The following is a 23,801-nucleotide window of genomic DNA, read 5'->3' as shown; positions in this document are numbered from 1 at the left end:
GTCCTGCCCCGCATTCCAGCATCTAACAAATGCACGCCCTGGGAGGCAGCAGGTGACGGGAGCCATCAGGCAGCTGGGTCCTTGCCACCCACATGGAGGACCGGGACTGAGGGCAGTCCCCAGTGCCTGCTCTTACAGGCACCTGCTAGTGAATCACTGGATGAGAACCCACTCTCTCTAAGTCTCAAATAATAAACATAAATCAATGCTAAAATAGCAAGTGTATAATAGTGTGTGCAGATGCAGACCCAACAGAAATTGTGATAGTGGCCCAGAAGGGGGTTGCAAGTTGGGAAACAATGTTAAGGACTTTCAGCACCTGAAGTTAGGGACCATGACCTTGAGTTTTCATAGTGTTACATCCATGAGTGCCACTGAAGGACACCACCCTGCTAAGAGTGTGGGGACAAGGGGTGACAGGGGTGGGATGGGGGCGGGGGGATGCATGTAGACCCCTTCAAGCCAAGTCCAGCCCAGCCAGCCAATGGTGGTAGAGAATTCTTCACGGGGAGAGGGTCTGACGGCTGGAAAGCATCCAACCTCGACCTTCACAAAATTCTCACTGCTGTCTGTCCCAGCCCAACACCAGGCCCCTGTATAAACACAAACTCACTTGTGTGGTTTTGAGAGCACAATGCAATCTTTCCTTAGCATTTTTCTGGAGTCAGGAAACAGGCCAGAGGCCCTGGCGTGGGGGATGTGGGCTTCCTGCTGGGCTGAATGAGCGCCCGCCCCAGCACAGTCCGTTGACCACCCCCTTTCCCTTGTTCGTCCTTTCACACTTTTCATTCTGAGAAAGATATCATCACTGAGGTCTTGCAGAAGGGCCGCCCGAATAGTACAGCAAGTTCCCACACACCCTTCGGCCCGTTTCCTCTCACGTTCACATCTTACGTAATGACAGAAAAATTCTCCGCACCAGGAAATCAACCTTGGCACACTTCTCCCAAGGAAACCACGGCCTTTGTTAGGATTTTGCCCATTTGCGCTTGGCCCCAGATTCTCCCACTGCAGCTAGCTGCTGTATTTCCTCCCTTCTGGGCCAGCTCCTGTCTCCCCTTGCAAGACGGAGATCTCAGGAGTGCTCTGAATGGCACCTGTCAGCTATTTTCCAGAATGTTCCTCAGATTGGGTGTGCCTGAGGCCTCCATGCTGTGTGTTCCTGGGAGGTGTCCCCCAGACACAGGCTCTTCTTCCTACACACCACTGAGGACATCATGCTGCTGATTATGGAAATACGTAACCAAAATGTAAGTTGGTTTTAGTGTAAAATATCCAAAATCCATGCATAATTATTTTCATAATATACAATTTCCATGATTACTTTAAAGATTTCGTGTGTGTTTGTGTGTGTGTGAATTTCAAATTTTTTGCACTACAGCAGGTTTAACTGCTAACTCCAATGTTCTAAGTTTGAACTACTCCTGTTTGCTTAGAGTATTCAGATTCTGCTTTTGTGTACTAATTTTAGCACCCACCAAGGGGCTCTGAACTGAAAGCAATCATTACTGTAATTATCCTTACGGTGATTTTCAAATTCTAGCATTCCTCCTACATTTATTCACTGAATACCCATTATTGCTATGATTATCTTCGTCTCAAAAGGAAGCAATGCACAAACCTTTCACTGGGTCTCCCCTAAGCCGCATCTTTCTACTGCAGATCAGGTACCTATGTCCCAGCACTTCTTTTTTTCCTTCTTCTCCTCTCTTCCTCTTTCCTTCCCCCCGCATCTGCTGCCCTGAGTTTTGAGCTGGTAAATACCAGGCTGGCTTTTGTGATGTTGAAAAGCACAACTATACAGTATACCCTGAGGATGTTAGACACACCTACACCTCAACGCCCTGGCTACTTACCAATTCCCAAGCACTGACCCTGTGTCTAGCACCATACCAAGCCTAGGACCCAAACATGCCCCCTGTATATTTTTTTTCTTTTTGAAATTTTCATTTATTCGGAAGACAGAAAAAGAGACTGCCTTCTGCTGGTTCATTCCCCAGATACCCACAACAGCCGAATACCAGAAACTCCATCTGGGTCTCCGACATGGGTGGCAGGAACCCAAACACATGAGTCATACCTGCTGCACCCACCCCCACCTCCCAGGGTGCATACTCGCAGGAAAGCTGGACTAGAAGCAGAGGTGGGATTTGCTCCCTGGCACTCAGCTACAGAAGGCAGGTGTCAGACGCAGCACCTTACCATGCTGAGCCACACAACGCCCACCCCCTGCCTTCCACCAAGTATCCGAGCTCATCTTCTGCCACTATAACAGGACCCGAGGTTGAGTCATCCAAAAAGGAAACCGACACACTCTAGCCCGCAGTTCAGCAGGCGGAATGTCCAATGTCCTTGCATTGGACGAGGGCCACAGGCTGCTTCCACTCACAGTGGAGAGAGGAAGGCAAGTAGGCAAAAAGATGGACGAGGGTTCCCACTAGCTCCCTCACCACCTGCCCCACTGTTGCATTAAGAAACGAAGCACACACCTTAGTGTCTACTGCAGTAGCTGTGCACAGGACTCCTTGAATTTACCTGATCAGCAGTGACCACAACCACAGGGCCCACACATGGATGGCTCTGGGGACCAGAGCAAGTGCAACCCACATCCATGTCCTGGCCAGCTCATACAACAGAACACTGCAAAGGAGAAGTGGTAACTCTAAGTGTGGGTGGAGCTCTGCATAAGAAGGGGGCAGGAGGCTGAGGGGATCAGAACTTGAGCTGGGTTGAGTGCAGGCAGTCAACTCCCAGCAGAAACCCACTGGCAGGGTAGGAAAGACCTGGGAACAATGCCCCTGGCAGGGGGACAGCTGGCACCTGGCAGAGGCTTGGGGTGCAGGGCAGCCCTGGAGGCTACAGCTGGCAGCTCAGGGGAAAGCAGATGGTACAAGATGAGGTCAGTGTGGCTGCTGGAGGACAGGTCACCCTGGACCCTGCAGGCCGGGCAAGAACTCTGACGTCCTCCCAGTGGTGGCTTTAAAGCAAAGCATGGCAGGAACCAGAGGATGATCAGTTATATCCAGGGTGATCCCAGTGGTCATCAACAATGAATATGGATCCAGGTGCCGGTGGAGGCTGCCCTAGACTACATCTGCCCCAGCTGTCCATGTAGCACCAGATGAGGCTCTCAGGCAGGGCTGCCAACACCTTGGAACTCTGGGTCTGGTTGTGGAACATGCTCTGTGCTCACAATGAAACGGGGTGGAGCTGACATCCAGGTTACTTCCTCACACAAGCTCCACCATGAGCAGCCCCACCACGGTCTCTGGTTCTCAAAGGATCCAAGGTCTAGTCCTGCTTCTGGCCCTGACCACAGGAGCCTTGCTTGACACCCAACTTCCACTCAGGATGGCCTGTTTACATCCCAGCCTGGAAAGGTGCACACAGTATTTCCATTTCTCTCTCAAGCAAGCACACGTTCAGGTATTAGGGTGCAATGTCTGCAACCACAGACTCAGAGCACAGATGCCGTGCTCTGTCCCCAGCACAGGCTGATGCTGGGCAAGTCAGTTTAACTGCTGCGTGCCTCAATTTCCCCACAGGCCATGACAATCGAGTGGGTGCCAAGTGGGAGGAGCAGAGAGGCATGCTCTGCATCTGAAATGGCTGTTGTTGCCTTCACTGGTTGCCTTCATTGTCGTCATCGAGGTCCTCACTTCGCCCTGGGCTCTGTGGCTCTCCCCCAGAACGGTCAGCTCACTGCTTAGACACCTGAGCTAGCCAAGGCTGTGGGGCCTGCCTTGTTCACCCCTGCCCCTGGCAGGGAGCTTAGCACTGAGTAAGAGCTGCTTGTTAAAAGCATGAATAAGAAACAAACACGTAGGAGTGCGGGCGGGCTGGTTCAACCTGCGTCAAAGATTAAAAGCTTGTAGCAACTCGGGACAAATACCTTTAGCAAAGCTGCCTGTGGCAGAGCTGAGTGGTTAAGAAAAGGCCTGTTGGCACAGCCATAGCTCAAAGGCGAGAAGCCAAGCATGAATGAAAGACAGCACCCAGCTGACTGATAATCGGGTCCTCCACCACCACCACCACCACTAAAAGCAATGACTGGAATTGCTGCTTGAGACACCTGTGCCTACTGGCAACGCTGTCATCTTGGCAAGGCCAAGGTCTTACCCAAGGTCACCTGAGCAAGGGCTGAAATCTAACTCTCACTCACCCCCAGAAGCCAGGTGGGGTGCAGAGAGTTCCAAGGCCAGGAAGAAGGGGGCTTTTACAGTGACACCCTCAGTCCCCAAAGTGACAGCTGCACCAGGCAAGCTGCACCCAACACCGAGCCTGTTTACCCAGTGAAGTGCAACTGACGGGCACAGCCATGTTTCTCGGGGCAGGGAGTAGGGACTGTTGCCTCTGAGATCCCTTTATGCCCTGGGCAAAGGAATGAATGAGTGAGCCAATGCACTTGACAGGCATCGTCCTGTCCTTCCCCTCCAGGCAGCCTGCACATCCACACCATGGGCTAAGCGTGTGCCCAGACAATGAACTCTAGTGAACTCTCACACCCTCAGTCTACAAGGAAACAGAGCAAGGGCCAGGTTAATCAAGGCCGGAATGTGGCCTTGCTCGGTCAGCTGGGAAGGGTGGTAAGGCGGAGGCCACGGGAACCCTGGGAACTGGGGGTGGCCAAGGGCCGGCTCCATTCACACAGCCCCTGCGGAATGCATGTGGCTGGGTGTGGGGCCAGGGCTGGGAGCAAAGGCTCCAGAATGACTGGCGGGACTGGGGCTGTGGCCTCCTCGGTCCCCTCTTGGGAACTTGCACAGCCAAGTACAGTGTCTCATCAAAACAGGAAGAATCACAGGAGAGGAATGTGCTTGTAAAGGGGCTGGTATTTACAGGGAACGGCCCGGCCGCCCGAGTGAGCCTCGCAGAGGCCCACGGACCAGGAAGATGGAGGCCGGTGACTAGAAGCACCAAGTGGGGCGCTAGGGACACAGCCCCCCCGCTGAGGTGAGCCTCTGCACAGCCATTGCTGGAAGGTCCTTGGTAGCCATGCACTGACCTGGCATGGAGGGGGCATAAAGGCACGGAGACCTTTTGCAAGCGGGTCCAGGTCACAGGTCCCATGACCACATAAAGCTCCAGTAGCCTCAGGACTCCGGGATAATGGCCCTCCCAAGCTCCCAACCCCCATGTCCTAGCTCTGGAAGTCCCAGGGGACTCACATGCATGTCCACAGGGAAGGCTAGCAGAGGTGATGAACTTGGACCTGCCTGGTATACAGCGGGGCCTACATGCACGTCCTCCTTGCCTCCCCAGAAGGGCCTGGGACTCTGAGTGTCACCATCAGTGTGTTGGTCTCCTTAAAGGCAAGTCATACACAGTCATTCCCCTGGGTGTCTCTAGGAAGTCTTGGGGGAGTAGGGGTACATACTCTCTCCCTGCTTGGCCTCCGCAGGAGACTCCTAACTGGTCCGCTGCCCCTTTTCGACAGAATGGGCCAAGGACAGACTCCTTAACCTCGCAGCCTGTCCCAGCTGCTCCTTCCATCTCCCAGGCTTGTCCTGTAGCCACTTCCACCTGCTGAAGGTGGCCTGCCTACCACAGGGCCTTTGCACATGCTGTTCCCAACTTCTCTATTACCGGTGACCCTGGGCGCCTGTAGGCAGCCACTCAGATATCACCCCTGTGAAGTTTCTCTGATTGTCCCCAATCCTACCATCATCCCAATAAGATGCCAGTCTCACAGCTCCAATATGACACAACAGCCTTTGCATCAGTGGGTAGGTAGTCAGATGTTTGATTTCATTGCTGAAACCCGAAGCTCTACGAGGGCAGCTGTGCCTCCATCCCTGTCATCCTCTCTTGGACCCCAAGGCCTGGGAACCCTGGGAACAGGGGTGACTAGTGAACACGCACTAGGAGGGAAAGTACAGATGCCTGAATGACAGGACACCCCAGCAAGATGTACCAGACACCAGAAGGGGATACTCTTGCTGCCCAAAAAACTCCCCTAGCTGCTGGAGGACCAGACCTTGGTGAGGAAATCTAAGACATGTTTAGGAGGGGCTGCGTGGGGTCCTGGGACCCCCATGACCCTGAGACGGTGGGCAAGCCCCAGTGCTTGGGGAAGGGGGGGTGGAATGAGGAATCTTTGTTAACCCATTGCTACAGACAAGAAATTGAGTCCCAGAGAGCCAGTGGGCTGACCCAGGGCTCCCATAGTGAGGAGGGGCTGGGGCTAGGGGCTGGAACTGTCCACAGACACCCATCTGTGAGCTCCAACCCAGCAAGGAAGTGGAACCACGCACTAAACTTCTGTCGGAAACCACTGGAGCAGAAGCGCTTCTACTTGACAATGAGTCAGACCCAGGTCCTCCAGGTCCAAGGTCAAGTGCTCATCTGTATCAGCCCATCTCACCCTCCTGCTAGCCCTAGGGAGCAGGCACAACGCTTATTCCATTTTACTAATGGGGAAACTGAGGCTTTGGGACATTCTCTTATGTAAGGAAACGTAAGCCACTGTAGCTAATCGCTTTACTGCACTGCTTTCATGAACTTGGATGTGCTCCCAAGGCCTGCTTGTGGCCTTGGAGCCCCCTCACTGGTTTTCCAGGAAACCGTACTTTCCCAGTGCCAGCTGTGTGCCTGCCATGCGCTTGGGGCTTTTTACACGGACGAGTGAGCCTCTCTCCCCATTGCCCGGGTGTGGGGGCAGGGAGGCAGGCTGCAGACGTGTCTCAGGCTGGCCTCTGCGCTGTCTTTTGTCTCCAGAAGGGTCTGAATGAAGAGCAGTTGTCCTGAGGGGAGCACACGGTCCCCACCTTCACTTGGAGGTACACATGAACCCATCAGAAGGGGATCCTGATGCCCTTCCTTCAGCCTCTCAATCTACTTCTTCCTCCCTCAGCTAGCTCAGCTCAAGAATCTGCTATGGGTCCCCAACTGCTGGGTAGCACCTGCAGCCCCACCTCACCTGCCCTCACAGCCTTCTCCCTTTCCCCACACTGATTCCTCTGCAGTCTCTTGGGACTGTCACCCCGTCCCCTCCCCGGAGAACCCCCTAACTCTTTCCTGTCTGTACATTCTGCCACTGGCTCACTCCCCAGAGAAGCACCACAGCACACACAGCACAGAATCCACTTTGAAGCAGGGCTCTTGATTTCTGTGAGCAATGCAGCCTTGAACCAGGCCTGTCCCAGCTTCCCCGGGCTCCCAGCTCCCCTGGGCTCTCCAGCTGCTCCCCAAGGCAGCCTCTGGCCAGGACACTGAGGGATCAGGGGTCTGATAAGACCCAGGTCTTGTCTCCCGCCTCTAGGGCTTCAGGTTCCTTCCTGCCAAACTGAGTCACCCGTCTATTGTCTTCATTTAATTGCGTGGGATGTGACTTATAATTTAATAAGGGACTGGAGGGGGGATCGAAGGTCAGTGTTTTCAAAACATTAAGCTAATGTGGAAAATGTGAATAAAAGAGGCCTCCTGGCAAAAATACTGGAGGCTGGCCAGAGCCAGGAGGGAGGGAGCTGCTGCCTGGCCGCCACCGCCTCTCCAGCCCGGCTGCCTGCACCCAGGCCTTGGAGCCTGCCTACACCCCATGTGGTCCATGCCCACGAGGTGCACAAGGTCCTGCCCACTGTGTACTTCCCAGGCTGTGCTCACACATCAGTCCTGCTCTGACCCCTCACCTGGGCACTCTGCAAACTCTGCTTAGAATCAAGGACTTGGGGTGAGCACTGTGGGGTGTGTGTGTGTGTGTGTGTGTGTGTGTGTGTGTGTGTAGGGGAGTGCTCCTCAAATCCAGCACGAAGTTAAATCTGACACTCACCGCATCCTCTGAGCCCTCTCGCTGAGAAGACAAAAATAATAACCATCCAGCACGTCCACCATGCACATCCCTTTTGGAATGTGAGCACCACGTGCCGGGCCAGTGGTTAGCACTGGCACCACCCCAGCCCAGTGTGTGGCACAGGGCAGGTGACCGCCCCAGGCAACTGCTTGCTGCCTGGATGAAGGAGTGGCACTGGACTACCCCGTGCACGTGCTGTGCTGGGACTCTGTGTCCCACCCATCCTCCCCATGGCCAGCAGCAGCACGAGCCTGCAGATGGGAGGAGTTCTGGAGAGGGTCCATTTTTTGGAGCTGGGTGGGTACCACACGGGCTATAATGCCTCACCACCCTCCTCTGAGGTCTCATCCCTGAGCATTCCTGATCTCAGGACTCCGAGAAGCCCCCCACTGTCTCCCACCAGCATCACTGCTGCCTGTTCCAACTGTTTTCTTTTTTAAAAAGAAAGAGAGAGAGCGATGGATGTCCTCGCACTGTTTCACTCCCCAAATGCCAGAACAGAATCCAGGACTCCACCGTGGCTGGTACTACCCGAGCCCTCCCTGCCACCTGCCAGGGTGTGCGTCAGCAGGGAGCAGCCATTGGAAGCACCACATAGATGGGGACCTAGCACTCCAGCATGGGGGATGGTGGGGTAGCATGCAGGCATCCCAAGAGAGATCTCTGCTACTGGGTTGCATGTTTGTCCCTTTGCAGAACTGCTCTTGGAGCAAACACCACGTACACCACGTACAATGGAGAGGGCCCAGGCAGTGCCCACTCAGCACTTGCAGCCTGCTGAGCCCCATCTATCCCAAGTACACTCCCCAAAGTGATCGCCGGGTTTTCTCCTTCAGTGGAACATGAACAACTGGCTGCTCCTCACCTTCTTGCTATGGGAGAAGCTGAAGGGAACCCAGAGCTGACAGCTTTACTGGGACATACAGGCAGGGCCAGAGGACCAGACCCTGCTTGTGGTCCCCACTTTCACTGCAAATCCCAAGACCGGCTGGCCGCTCAAAACACAGAAAGACCAGGTCCCAGATCCCCACCCACAGTCACCAGGTAGGGTTGCGAGGCTTTGTGCTTTAATTATTTTTAGAAAAAGATTCATTTATTTGAAAGGCAGAATTTCAGAGAGGGAGAGATTGCCTATCCATTGGTTCACTGGGTGGCCACAAAGACTCGGTCACACTGAAGCCAGGAGTTTCTTTTCTTTTCCTTTCTTTTTTAAAGATTTATTTTTATTTGCAAAGTCAGATATACAAAGAACAGGAGAGACAGAGAAGATCTTCCATCTGATGATTCATGCCCCAAGCGACCGCAACAGCTGGAGCTGAGCTTATCAGAAACCAGGAGTCTGGAGCTCTTCTGGGTCTCCCCTACATGGGTGCAGGGTTCCAGGACAACTCAAAGCCTTGGAACCCTGCACTCTTGTGAGAGACCCAAAATACACTCCTGGCTCGTGGCTTCAGATTGGCTCAGCTGCAACTGTTGTGGCCACTTGGGGAGTGAAGCAACAAATGGAAGATCTTTCCCTCTATAAACATGACTTTCAATAACAAAAAAATAAATAAATAAACCTTCAAAAAACAAAACAAACAAACAAAAACCAAGGGGTTAACTACATCAGGAGTTAATATCCAAGATTTCTAAAGCACTCACACAACTCAATCACAAAAAAAGCACATAATTCAATTTAAAAAAAGGGGACAAAGGATTTGAATAGATGTGTCACTTAAGATGTTATGAAAATGGACAGCAGGTGCAAAGAAAAGGTGCTCAACATCACTTTATTATCCAAAAAATGCTAACCAACACAAGGGGCTCCCACCTCCCACCTGCTAGGACTGGCTTCTGCTCAAACAAGTGTTGGCCAGGGTATGGAGAGAAGGCACCTTCACACCCCGTTGCTGGGAGTGCAGACTCAAGCAGCTGCTAAAGAGGACACACGAGGAACATCTTCAGACATTAAAACCTGCATGGCCCTGAGACGGGGCCTTCCGATCTCAGGAAGGCATGTAGGATGCCAGGAGGATAAAGCCTCTGCTTTGTCTGCGGTCACATTCACAACAGTCCTCAGGGCCCCGTGTGAGCAGAATGTGTTACACAAGTGGGGCAACCCCTTCATGCAGTGTTATTTAGGCTGATCAAAGCAGCCGATTCTGCCACTGGCTGCCATGTGGATGGGCATGGAGGACATGGCGCCCACAAGTTAAAGAAGCCAGTGAGAAAACACCTTGTGAGCTCACTATCATTTTATAGGTCAAATACACGGAGACAGAGGACACAAGGGCCAAACACGCACAGCAACAAACACGCAGGAGGACTGTGGGAAAATTCCAGGGCAGGCGCGCAGCTCCCGAGTTCACCGGATGCCTCATGTTTGGGAAAGGGGCTCATTACACACTCTCCTGCCACAGGAGGCGAGGACGGGGCATCTACCACGATTTAGATCTGGGCATGGCTTGAATCAGAAGAGAGGTGACAAGTGTCAGAAGCTTGGTTTCTGGCACCAAGGGTCAGGGGATCAAGGGTTACTGATGGCCCTGCTCTCAGATGGGACTAAGATAATTTCCCAGGGGACCTGGAGTTGGTTCCCAGGAGAGGAGCTTAATAACAAAAACCAACCAGACAGGACCGCCCCCTCCCCTAACCCCACCTCCCATCTTACCCTCCCAGGCTTCTTTCCTTCCCACCTGTACACATCCCAGCCACGGGACCACCACTCAGCACAGGATGCAGCCGAGAACCCTGGCAGAGCCAATGGTGCCAAGTGTTTGGAACTCCCAGACTCTAAATCATTAGCTACACGGATCTCTTCCTAAGTAATCCAGCTTCCTGTATCCAGTTACAGAACTTGGCGACCACGTGGGCAGATGCTTGTGTTCATTTTGCTCCCCTGTGACACTCAGATTATTGTCTGCACTTGCAATGGCATGCTGTACACTTTGAATATACACAATAAAACTTAGTTAAAAAAATGTATGGGGACTGGTGTGATAGCCTAGTGGCTAAAAAGTCCTCAGCTTGCACGTGCCAGGATCCCATATGGTTTCTAATTCCGGCAGCCCCACTTCCCATCCAGCTCCCTGCTTGGGGCCTGGAAAAGCAGTGGAGGACAGCCCAAAGCCTTGGGGTCCTGCACCCGTGTGGGAGACCTGGAAGAAGCTCATGGCTTTGGATTGGCTCAGTTCTGGCTGTTGTGGCCACTTGAGGAGTGAATTAGTGCATTGAAGATCTTCCTCTCTGTTTTTCCTTCTCTCTATACCTGACTTTCCAATAAAAATAAATACACCTTTTAAAAAAAAAAAATGGGATGAGCCTCATCTCTAGCCCTTCTAACACATCCCTGCGCCAGAAGAAATATTCCTCACTTATTCTTCCCAGGTCTTTCTCAAGCTATAGTTCCCAACTGTCCATAAAGAACACAGGACAAGATTGGGAGACCATGGAGGAGGCGGATGGAGGGACCATAACCCAGCTCTGCCTCCTTCCCACCTGGAACCACTGACAGGACCCCCTGCCCCATAAACCCGGTTCTGTGTGCATAAGCCTCCCAGCTCCTTTCCAGCTCCCCTCCCAGCTCAGAAGGGTCCCCACTCACAAAAGTAGAAAGAGGCACTGTAAAGTCCCCAAGCCATGCACAAGAGGCTGCAAATGCTGGTGGCCTGGGTTCTTCCCACAGGGCCAAGTCACAGCCAGGAGGAGGAGGGGACAGCAGCAGTTACAAGACTTCAGACTCAAGTGAGGTGCCCTGCACAGCCACAACCCAGCAGGGCAGGGCTGATCAGCAGGAAACCACTCGTGCTTCCCCGAGGACTCCCCAGGCTGTCTTTCCAACTTCTCCGCTACAGAGAAAAAGTTCATTTCCTTTTTAAAAACAAGAAGACTAGAACTAGAATCTAAGTCCCACGAGGCACGGGGCAGGGAGTGGGTCTTGCCTGGCTCATGGCTACACCCCTGACTTCTAGAAGGCCACTTGGCAGGTCTCGGGTCCTGAATGAATGAATCTGTACTGTGAACAAATGATTTCACCACCACCCTCGACCCCGGCCTGCAGATGGGGCCCTGGGAACTGGCAGCATGGTCACCTCACCTGCTCACGACAGGAAGTGCTGCACCCCTCACTCCCTGGTGCCCCACAATCTCACCCCAGCAGCAGCTTAGCATTTCTGGCCACAGATGCTCACAGTGACAGGAAGTGGGTCACCAGACCCTCCCTGCCCCACACTCCTCAAGGCTTGCATGGCAACCAATCAAGCAGCAACAACAAAAAACAAGGCAGAAAAACACCCCTTCTAGCCCAAAACTTTGGATAAGACCAGGACTGGCATCACCAAGATGTGCTAGAGCCTTAGCTATGTCACCTGCTATCCACCTTACCCGGGCCAGGCCCTGTCCCCTTCTCAGCACCCCAGCATCGGGATTCTTTAGGCAAACGAGAATAACAATGGCTCCCACCAGACTTGAAGATGAACTCAGGAAATCCAAGAAAAGCCACGAGCCTGACAGCTGAGGCCTCCAGCCTCCTGGTCCAGGCTGGCAAGTATAAGACAAAGCTCCTCCTTCCACAACGGTCCAGCCTGGGTCTCTCCAGCCCCAAGCTCACAACCACCAGGCTCCACTCTACGAGACTCCAGGACTTGGCACCAAGTCCTGTCCACCTGCTGAGAGCGGGTGGCCCCACTGGCAGGGGTGACATGGAGGCCGTACACTCTGCCAGCCACAGGCTAGCACCAGCCCCCAGGTGTCGGTGTGACTCCACACAGCATGGAACCAAAGACAGACAGACAATGTAAAGAGTGCCAAAAATATAATAAAAAAAATGGAAAAAGTTTAAAAAAAAAGTAAGACAGGACTCAGCTGCCAACCACTGCCATCTTCATCAGCTCTGGAAAAAAAAAAAAAAACACGGCGGTCTCTGCAGGGCAACAAGTGACAAAGCTGCTGCTTCCCAATAAAACGGCTCTCCATCTGGCTGAGCTGTTCCTGGCTTGGAGCACCTGGAGTGTAACAGACCGCCGTCTCCCCACCGACGGAGGCCCTGGTGGCTGGTGACTATCGCCGTGCCTTGGGCCGAACTGCCCAGGTGCCCTGAGTGTGGCCCTGCCTCCTGCTGATGCCACCCAGGGCCCAGCTAGGGATGCGAGAGCTGTCTCGCCAAGGTAGGGCCAAGGTAGGACCAGGAAGAAGGAATCAGGCTTCTGTGTTCCAGCACACTGGTCTTTTACTCCACAAAAGCTCCTGACAGGAGAGAATGAGCACCCCCCATTTGCAGATGAGGAAAACTGAGGCTGTTGGCAGCAAAGGGTCCTGTCGAGGGTCCTGGAAGGTGTTTGAATCCAGAGGCCTGGAACAGCAAGTCTAACAGGAAGGTCCACTCCCAGGGTGCTTGGTGGCACTCGCTCACGGGAGGCCAGGGCCAGTCCTCTGAGAGCAGCGCGCTGGGGAGCACGTCCCGAGAAGGGTGAGGTCGGACCACGGGACAGTATATGAGGAACAGACTTGGCCAAGCAGTCTGTGGAATATCCCAGCTAAATTCTACATACAGGCACTCTTGGCATCCGAGAGCTGAATCAGAAGGGAGCAGCCAGGACTGCTGTGGGTAAAAGGAGGCTTCGGTGAACGTAAGCTCATTATGCATGAGGACTATGCTGTAGAAACCTGCTGGCCATCACTGTGCCCATGATACCACACAGGGTGCACCTCTAGTTTCTAAGAGGGTTGGCACGGTGGTACAGCTGGTTATGCCACAGCTGGTGACTCTAGCATCCCCACATCAGAGCACTGATTAGAATCCTGGTTGCTAACTCATGGGAAGTGGTCTCACCACATTAAAACAATGGAGTTCATAGTGTAACTACAAGAAAGTGTTTTGGAGAGTTGTTCTGAACAACGATGAAAAATCTGACTTCAAGTTCACAACACACACACACACACACACACACACTTCTATGGGTCAATTCTCCAAAAACAAAAGAAAACCAAGTACTAAACCTATCTATCCCTCAGGTTCAATGGTGTGACTAGAACTGTGCTCAGCACCTTACAAGCTTAGCAACCAGTAGCAGGCCTAAGGCTCCTCCTCCAGAGACCCAACGGCAGGAAGAGAAGCCAACGCAGAGGGGTGACTGCAATGCTAGCCCCTACATACACACACATAGCCAGGGACTACACCTGAATTTAACTACAGCCACACCAATCAGCTCCAGCAGGGTTGCCACCTTCTGCACAAACAGAACACTGATTGCAAACGGATCTTGCTTCCTGTCTAGGTGCCAGGAGGCAGGCCAGTGTTCAAGGACAAGGGCGCTTATCCTGTCAGATGTGCTGGGCCCCCTACTTTGTGCACCAGCTTGGATACCTAGCATTTCTAAGGGCCTGTTTCCTTGGATGTTGAGCCAGGAATGCTAATGCCCAGAGGTGGAAACGCTGGTAGGGCAGCCTATGGACCCCCTGGCTCCTGGGAGCTCAAGGAAGTGCAAGTTCCTCCTTCTCTCCCAAGTGGAAGAGTTTTCTCCCTCACACCAAGTGAAGTAATTAGGTTAATAGACCTAGATGTTCAAGTTGACAACAGACAATTAGACTAATTAGGACTTCCATAAAGAATCAATTAGGGCCCTCCCTTTCCCCCCAAGACTGTGTTCTGAAAAATGGTACTAGGCACTCCCCCAAAATAACATACAGCCACAGGCTACCTATGTGGCTGAGAACCTGGCTGAGTCTGTAATAGGTGTGAGCTGTGAGCGGCCTTGGGGCTGTGGCTCACACACTAAAAATTGGACCTGGCGAGATGGCTCAGTGGCTAAGTCCTCACCTTGCATATGGCAGGATCCCATATGGGCGCTGCTCCACTTCCCATTCAGCTCTTTGTGGCCTGGGAAAGCAGCAGAGGATGATCCAAAGCCTTGGGATCCTGCACCTGTGCGGGTGACCCAGAAGAAGCACCTGGCTCCTGGCTTCGGATTGGCTCAGCTCAGCTCCAGCTGTTGCAGTCACTTGGGGAGTGAACCAGTGGATGGAAGACCTTTCTCTCTGTCTCTCCTTCTCTCTGTAAATCTGCCTTTCCAATAAAGATAAAAAATTCAAGATTTTTTAAAATTCAAAAAATTTGATGATTTGGGGTGGCCTGTTATAAACACCCTAAAGGGCCTTCGCAGAAAATAGGTTCCCAATCCCTGCAGGGGAAGGTGCAATAAGCTGGTGTAGCAGTAGTAAGGTAAAGAACATTCCAGAATAGGAAGCTAGTAAGAAAAAAAAAAAGCTGATGGCTTCAAGCTGCTTTAATAAGCATTGCTAGGGAGAGGATTAGCAGAAAGAAAGCCAAGGAATCCAATTAGAAGAGTTTTATTTAGTGAGTGAAGAAGGGGGAAGCTCCCAAGAGCCCACAGGGATGCAGAGGAGCTTGGGAGCCTCGAGGAAGCACATCCCTGCTCCACAGCATTTCACCTGGTTCACCTGGAAAAGGGGCAAGAACACCTGCCTTGGGGGTAGCGGGATGGAAGGGGGCAGTTATCAAGTGAGTTTATACAGGAGAGGGTGCCCAAAACATTCATGGAAAATGTCAGGTGTGAAACAAGGCAGTACAGATTTCCCACGATTGTGTACCAAAATGAATGTATCTTTTCACGGCCTCTTTCCAGAAACATCTAAGATCCTGAACTAAAATCACCATTACTTTGAAGAGGCACAGAGACAGAGCGAGTTTCCATCCACCAGCTCTCTTCCTAGTCGCCTCCCAGCAGGCAAGAGCCGGGCTCGGAGCTCAATCGAGTTCTCCCAGGTGGGTGGCAGGGACCCAAGTACTTGGTTCATCATTACCTGTAGTCTCTCAGGGTGCCCGTGAGCAGGAAGCCGGAACTGGAAGCAGAACCAGGATACGAACTCAGACGTCCCATGGTGTCTTGATTCATGTCAGACACCAGTCCCACTCTATCACGCCTTTTGAAGTGACCGTCAACAAGATTCTTACAAACCATGCCTGGTACTAGTAACTGTTCAACACATACAAAACTCTGGCTCTTCCACATACTACTCTCTGTGGCCTCACTTTGTATTTCTGTTTGCCCTGTCGAGTCTATTTATATTTTCTGAAATGTGTTTTAGAGTGGTTCTTGCTGTTTTCCTGGAGTTTGTTGTGTAACGAGGCAGGGCAGCAAGGCACGCATTCAGGTCTGCTGCTCTCCTCTCCCTGTGTGTGTGGAGTTCCCTTCAACAGCCAGGGCTAAGCTTGGTATGAGGAGTGAGGGGCAAGAGGGGGCCACAGGGGCCCTATAGGGAGGTCAGACATGATCCTAGGATCAAGGAGACCCACTCGAAAGCTGCAATCAGAACACAGAAAAATCAGGGGCTGGCTAAGCCTCTGCCTGCAGTGCCGCATGCCACATGAGTGCCAATTCATGTCCTGGCAGCTCCACTTCCAATCCAGATCTCTGCTTATGGCCTGGGCAGGCAGTGAGGATGGTTCAAGGCCCTACTCACCCAGAAAACTAGGGGAAGCTCCTGGCTCCCAGCTTTAGATCAGCTCAGCTCTGGCCACTGCATTTGAGAAGTGAACCAGCAGATGGAAGACCAACCTCTCTTTGTCTTTTCCTATCTCTGTAACTCTGTTTTTCAAATAAATAAATAAATAATTTTTTTCTTTAATCAGCTTTAGGAAGCTGGGTTGGGGGTCCTGAGGTTAGTCTTGGGATCTCTTGGAGGGGGAGAGACCATCTGGAAGGTTACAGTGAAGGGCAAAGGAAACTAACCCAGAGACACTACAGTAGGCCCATGGTCACGGGCAAAGCAAACAACCTGTGCAGTCCTGCATGGCCACCTGCTCAGCACCGACCATCCGAGGTTTCATGTTCTGCTGCTGCCATCCTGAAAACAAGGGGCTCCACCACCTGTGTATCTGTGTATCTCTCTCAGATACCTCTCCCCTATCCCACCAGCCACTCTACCAGGAGAGACACCCAAGGTCACCCGCCATTCCTTAGACTAAAGAAGCCGAGACTGAGGGAGGCCAAGTCAGCAGACCCAGTGCACAGCTGCCCTATTGCAGGGCTGGGGTGGACCTGTTAGGTTTGCGGGTTTCGTCTTGAGCCAGGAAGCCTTCAAGCTTCACTGGGCTTGGGACGCAGGGACTGCCCCAGAGCTGTCATCTGTGCCCTCCCCCCTCCAGGACACAAGGTAGCAGGTGCAGCTGGCCCCAAGCCAGCCGGAACTGGGTGCAACGCCCACGGATCTAGGTCACGAGGCCAGCTCTACAAATGCACAATACAGCTAATAATGAGAAAATGTCACAGGAGCAAAGTGAATGCCAGCAATCATTTAAGGCTGAGATTCATTCCCCTCCTCCTGGAGCCTCCCGCCCAAATCAGTGGTCCTCATGGGCATGCATCCTTGTCAACTATGGAAACAACACCAACAATAAAATAAATTATAAAAAAAGAAAAAGATTCTGCTTCTGCCTTGCACCCCCCCCCCCCCCCCCAGCCACTAAAACAACTTTGAAACAGTAAACCCGAGGTCAGAGGTGGGATAATTCTCCACTGAGGGCTGAAAACCTGCAGAGGGGAGGAAGAGCTGGGGAATTCATTCACTATGCCATGGGCTTCCCTGGACAGACTTCAAAAGGCATTTAGTCCTAAGGAATGTATCTGGCCCAAGCACTAGAACTGTAACCATGCATACACCAGATACAAATTCTTGCCCTTGGGAGCCCAGGTACTAATGGTGGGGGGAAAGAGAAAAAGCATACTAATTAAGTAAATTATACAGAGTGTCAGATTACTTGCACTTAAGTGAAATAATATGGATAATGAACACGGTGGCCAAAATTCAATGGATGCTTATCCAATGTCTGAATGCTGTACACCCACAGCCTGCTTGAGTACCCAAACCATTCCCATTTCACAGACAGGAAAGCACACCAGAGCTTAACTAAGCTGTGCAAGTTCCTACAGGAAGTGGGAAAGTAGGACACATACACCGGAAAGGGCAAGGGATGGTAGGGGCCCTCTGCCTGGCTCTGTCTCCTTGGCCTGGGGCTGGGCAGGCACTCTCACCAGCCTGCCCCAGTGCACACCCAGCATCCTTCAAAGCCCGACAGAAGGATGGCACCCTCCAAGCCCTCTCTTTTCTCTCATACCTGAGACTTTGGAACTCACAGCTCAGAATTCAGATCCCAGCTCACACACTCTGGTACCTGGAGCAACAGCCCCTACTGGATGGAGTATCTATCTCTTTTGATTGAATGCAAAGATGTAGCCTCTCTCTCTCAGATCACAAAGGAAGGGCAACCTACTGGCCCCCGCCATGCACAAACAGTGCTGGAAGCTGCCTGCAGGCTGATATGTGCATACCCCAACTCCTTGCACCCTGCTGGGCCCTCCCTCTGCCTCCTGTGACTGGTGTGGGTGGAGGGAGACACTCCACAAAGGCCAGATGAATGAATACGAGGCAGGAGCAAGGTGAACGTGGATGGTGGAATGTGCTGTAGAACCCAGCCCTGGAGCCTGCCAATTAGCAGATTGCAGCTTTGCAGGGCACTAATGGCACCAACTCCAAGGTGCAAACAGAGAGGCGTTGGATTCATTTTCTCCACTCTTTCAGGAGCCTACGCCCTTGAGGAATTTACTGAAACACCTCTTCAAGCTGGGGCCTGATGGTATCTGGGCACTCAGGACTTGGAACAGGTTAGAGGGGGTGGGGGCATGGGGCATCATTGCCCAAGACAGTCAGCTGTTCAAAGCATCAAGGCCTATTACCAGCTGTCCACAGAGTGGCTCCTCCAGGGCCAAAGACAGCATATACCTGTTTTCCTTGCTTCAGCTTAACTGTACCCCAAACTTCAACTGAGTAACACCAGGATGGGAGGGTCATGTGTGATCTGAGGCCCCAGGCCCACCCTTCCCACCTGGCACCCATGAATTCCAGGACAAACCCTCAGCCTTGTGACCCACCCCAACTCCTTCCTGCAAGATGGGAGTGCAGCGTAAGATACAAAGTTAAAAAAATAATAATAATAAAATAAAGGATCAAAAGCATTGACTTCCCCAACAAGCCCCAAGCCACCAGCACTGACACACTGACATGGGACTGAGGAGAACAGAAGAATTTCGACTGTCAGCTGAGATAAAGCGGAGGCTTTATGGGACCAGGAATACACCTGCCCACTCTTGCTTCCCCAGCTCACAAGTGACCTGGTGGGATCCGAGGGTTCACCCTGGGGTCTATAGGCATATGTCTTGGGGACCCTGGTGACCTTGCCTCAAACCCTGCCTGCAAGGTGCCAGAAGTTAGTAAATATTTGCCTGATGCTATCAGCGTCCAGGACAGGTTGGAAAACCACGTCAGCCAGTCAAGAGATCCAAAATCCATATCCTCTCCAGGTCCTAACCTCTAACTTGCTGCCAATGCCATGGAGGGGTCCCTGCAGGCACCGGGATTCCCTTATTACGAATGGACACAACCCCTCTCCCCAGGGGAGAAGCCCCCATCCACTGCAGTCCTATTGCTCAGCTCCAAGCCAGGCAGACCAGGCTCAGTGTGCCTCACGCACTCAGGGCTTGCAGGTGGGGACCTAATTTTCATCCCAAGATGCAGGTGGTGAAACAGACAGCTCAGAGACCTAAGGTGGGAGGTCTGAAGCCACAGCTTTTGCATCTAACTTCCAGAACATACAGAGCTGCTCAGCAGAGGGGGGCAGGGCCAGAGTCCTCAACCAGCTCCTCCCTCAGTGTAGTTGCATGCATGAGGCCAGGGTTCACACCTCATTGCATTGGTCAAGGGGGAGGCCTCTTCCCCAGGAGCCTTCCAGAATTCCTGCTCCAGCCAGCACACAGGGCTGTGCATCCCACAGAAGACTCATTGTGGGGATGCAGGAAGCAGGGACTCCCAGGCCTTGCCTCCTCCCTGTCCCCACACCCAAAGCATGGGGCCAGGCCTGGGGGCAGGGGTGGAGGCAGGGGAGGGCCTCCGGATCTGCCTTCTGGGTGGAAATTTAAAACCCTCCAGCTGTTACTAGGCCGGATGGAGCTGCAGACCCCTGTGGATTCTTGGGGGTTTCTTTGCAGGCGCTCCACCCCACCTGTCCGCTGCAGTCCACTGCAGGAGGTTCTGGAGTAGGAAGGTGGGAGGTGGGGAAGGATACTGGACTGCTCCCACCTCGGGTGTGGAGGGGTTCAACCTGTTTCGCAGTTTTGAGGCTTGATGCAAGGTGTCCCGGCACACAGGAGAGGGGGTTGAGTGGAAGGAGGTGGGTGGGCTTGTCCCTCACCACACGCAGGACTGACAAGGGGCAGCAGGGCCACGCCGGGAAGGGGGCGGGGGCGCCCGAGGGCCTGGCGGAGCCTGCACGGAGCTGAGGGGCCGTTTCTGCACGCAAGGCTCAGCAGCATGCGGGGCGCCCGCAGTCGCCACACTCACCTCCTGAAATCAAAGGGCATCGTGCCGCCGCAGCCGCCGCCGCCGTCGCCGCCAAGCCGGGAACGCTGCAGGCCAGGCGGGCCACGGCGCCGCGTGGGTCCCAGCCCGCCGCCGCCGCCTCCACGCCGCCCCCCGAAAACACCGCCCCGTCCAGCCCCCACCGGGAAGTGACGCCCGCGCTGCCCATTGGACGCCGCGCCTCCCGGCCGCCCCTTCCGCCGCGCCACGAAAGGGCCCGCGGGCCGGCTCGGGGGTGGAGCCGAGCACGGAGGGGCGGCTGCGCCAGTGGATGCCTGGAAGCCTCGGCTTTTGCACGTTCTCGGTGCTTGGTCCCGGGCGCATCTGCCTGGCTCTCAACGCCCCCCCGGCTTTTGCCTTTGCCAGTCATTTGTCCTGAGCTGGGGGTGTTCAGAGGGTGTATGATCCAGGTTTGAGCTGGGCACGGCTCCCGCTCTAGGGAAGGAGATGGTGGTGGGGTCCTCCTTCTTCTACTGTGGGGGCCCACAGAGGAGGTCTAGCAGCACCTGCCTGTTGTGAAAGTCACCCCTGTCTATATCCACAGGGCACCGCCTGGAGGGAGGTGGGAAACTGGGAGACGGGCTTGGCGCAGTGCCTGGCACCTGGTGCGGACTCCACTGCCCGAAGCTATTGCGGTTGTTGGCTCAGGAGTTGTTTCCACCTCCACCTCCCCCCTGGGTTCGCTCCAGCAAGTGCTCCTTGTGCACCTGCTCCCAGCCAGCTCCAAGCAGGATGCTCACAGGTGCTTCAGAGACTGACCCACACCTGCATGGTGGACTGCGCCAAGCATCCTTCAGTTTCTTCTTTGGAAGTGGAAACATGCAACAGCTCCCTCGTTACTGCTGCTGAGTTGGGGACTGTAGTTCACACACATGAGATCCGTATATGCTTGAACCACCCTTCTTCTCTCCCAATCAGCAGTGCTCATGCGCAGTCTCCTCCTCTGTGGAGAGAAAAAAAGTGGAACCCAAATCACTAGAGTCTGCGTCGCTGCTAGCCAGCTGCTGGTGGGTTTTCTGTTCACTGCAACACCACTCTGCTGATGCCACCACTTCCCTGTGTCCAGGGGCGTCTCCAGGTAACCCCTGGCAGCTGCCTGACCTCCAACTTGTCCTGTAATCTGCTCCTTGTGCTTCACCCTAATGATTCTTCGTCATCCCAAACCCGTCTACACCCTTTGCCACCATTTTGCCTCTCTCAAACAAACAGAATCATCTACCTGCTGGTTCACTCTTAAATGACCTCAGTGGCTAGGTCTGGCCCAGGCTGTTGCTGGGAGCCAGAGGCTTCTTTGGGGTCTCCCGTGTGAGTGGCAGGGACCCCATTATTTGGACCATCCTCCACTGCTTTCTCGTGCATTCACAGGGAGCTAGACTGGAAGTAGAGCAGCCCAGCCTTGAATCAATATCTGTACAATTGTGGGCACTGGCTTCACCTGCAAATCACAATGGCAATTCCTATTTTAGCTTTTTAAGGCACACTTGAACTTGTTCAGCCTGCTTACGTTACCTGTTGACTACTCAAACGCTGTATATGGAATAGGCCAGTTCCCTGTCACATGAGCCCATTGTACCATACAGTTTTGTTCTAGGGAACTTGGCACAATTGATGATCACATGGTTCATCAATGACCAGTACCCACCTCCTTATCTTAAGTGGGAACTCCCTGGGGAGTGTCTATGTGCCCAGCATCCAACCAGAGCCTGTGCACAGGCGGGGCACGAGAGCTGTGTATGGCCGGCCATGGGGAGTCCTCCACTAGGGAAGCAGGCCTTCCAAGCCTGGGCAAGCCCTGCAGAGCAGTGGCCCACGTTGGTGAGTCCCTGCCACCCTCATAGAAGCCCTGCATTGAGTTTCCTAGCTTCTTGCTTTGGCCTGGCCCAATCCCATCTATGGCAGGCATTTGGGGAGTACATTAGCAAATGGTACTCTATTTCTTTCTTCCAAATTAAAAAAAGAAAAAAATGAAAAAGAGCTGTCATACTTGCACGCAACTTAGCTATGGCCTGCTGAGAGACCCTGAGCCAGAAACAGCTAAGCTGCTCTCAGATCTCTAATCCATAGAAATGTTGAGGGCCTGGCACGAGAGCTTGATTGGTTAATTCTCCTTCAAGCACCCAGGATCCCAAATGGGCATCAGTTCATGTCCCAGCTGCTCCACTTTCTATTCAGCTCCCTGCTGGTGGCCTAGGAAGGTAGCAAAGGATGGCCCAAAGTCTTGAGACCCTGAACCCACATGGGAGACCTGAAAGAGGCTCATGGCTTCAGATTGACTCAGCTCTGGCCATTGTGGCCTCTTGGGGAGTGAACCAGCAGATGGAAGAGCTTTCTCTCTGTCTCTCCTTCACTCTGTAGATTTTCCTTTTCAATAAAAATAAATCATTTTGGGGGCCCAGTGTGATAGCCTCATGGCTAATGTCCTCACCTTGCATGCTCTGGGATCCCAGATAGGCACTGGTTCATGTCCGGATTGCCCTACTTCCCATCCAGCTCCCTGCTTGTGGCCTGGGAGGGCAGTCAAGGATGGCCCAAAGCCTTGGGACCCTGTACCCACATAGGAGACCCAGAAGAGGCTCCTGGTTCCTGACTTCAGATTGGCTCAGCTGTGCCCATTGTGGCCACTTGGGGAGTGAAGCAGCAGATGGAAGAGCTTTCTCTCTGTCTCTCCTTCTCTCTGTAAATATAAAAATAAGTAAATCTTTTAATAAGAAAGAAATGATGGCATACTAACTGTGTTAAGCCTTTAAGATGTGGGTGATCAGTTACATAACAGCAGGTAACCAATCCTTACTCTATTTTCATTTTTTTCCCCTTTCAATGTTTTGCTTATCTAAAAGGCAGACAGATACATAGAAAGACAAAAAGAGAGACCTCTCATCACTGGTTCACTCCCCAAATACCTGCAACAATTAGATTTGGACCAGCCTGAAGCCAGGAGCCTGGAAAACTTTGTCGCCTGTGTGGCAGGGACCCAAGTGCTGGAACCACTGCCTACTGCCTCCCGGAATGTGCATCAATGGGCAGCCAGAATGGAGAGCGGAGCTGGGACTTACACTCAGGCACTCCGATGTGCGAGATGTGGGCATCCCCAGCAGCACCTTCATCACTCCCCAAACACCTCGCTTGAGGTCTCCAAACAGCTTGTCTTCACCTTCCTCTACCTCATCCCCAAATGGCTTGGAGAAACAGGAAAGCACTTGAGAGTCGCTCAGCTCTCTGGCTGGGGCGACCTGGACGTGTTGCTTCACTTGCTGGGTGTCTAGGTATGCCATGAAGGATATAATCATACTTTACCTGTGCCAGTTAGCCTCTGGACCAGCCCTGATTACTCCACTTCCTGGTATTCATCCTCTTGCCTAATGCTCACCTTTTGAAAGCAGGTGGGACTTCCTGCATCCTTATAAAGGGGCCACAGGATCAGGCAGAAGGGATGGGCTTGAGCTGCTTCCAGAGATGAGGTTGAAAAAAGCTTGTGGTTGCTGCCCGGGATACTCTCTCATTGTCTCTTGGATGCACCGCCCTAGAGAAGCCAGCTGTCAGATTGGGAGACAATCCTGTGAAAGCCTGCCCTGCCCCCAATGAATGGACTTGAAGGCCA

The 23,801-nt window shown here is 53.1% G+C and overlaps 1 protein-coding gene across 1 annotated transcript in view; it reads right to left on the bottom strand.

Moving 5' to 3' along the window:
* ERGIC1 (endoplasmic reticulum-golgi intermediate compartment 1) overlaps positions 1–23,475 on the bottom strand; it is a 91,869-nt gene extending 68,394 nt beyond the window's left edge. Inside the window, exons 1-2 of the mRNA XM_040974653.1 lie at positions 23,257–23,475; positions 20,186–20,478 (exon numbers count right to left, since the gene is read on the bottom strand). Coding sequence (XP_040830587.1) covers positions 20,186–20,478; positions 23,257–23,475 — 512 coding nt within the window. The remainder of the gene's footprint in view (positions 1–20,185; positions 20,479–23,256) is intronic.
* Between the last annotated feature and the right edge of the window lie 326 nt (positions 23,476–23,801).

Source organism: Ochotona curzoniae, unplaced genomic scaffold (assembly GCF_017591425.1).
Source record: "Ochotona curzoniae isolate NIBS_2020 unplaced genomic scaffold, NIBS_Ocur_1.0 contig_1, whole genome shotgun sequence".
NCBI classification, from domain to species: domain Eukaryota; kingdom Metazoa; phylum Chordata; class Mammalia; order Lagomorpha; family Ochotonidae; genus Ochotona; species Ochotona curzoniae.
Note: the sequence above shows the minus strand (reverse complement) of the source record. Positions and strands in the feature narration are given on the sequence as shown.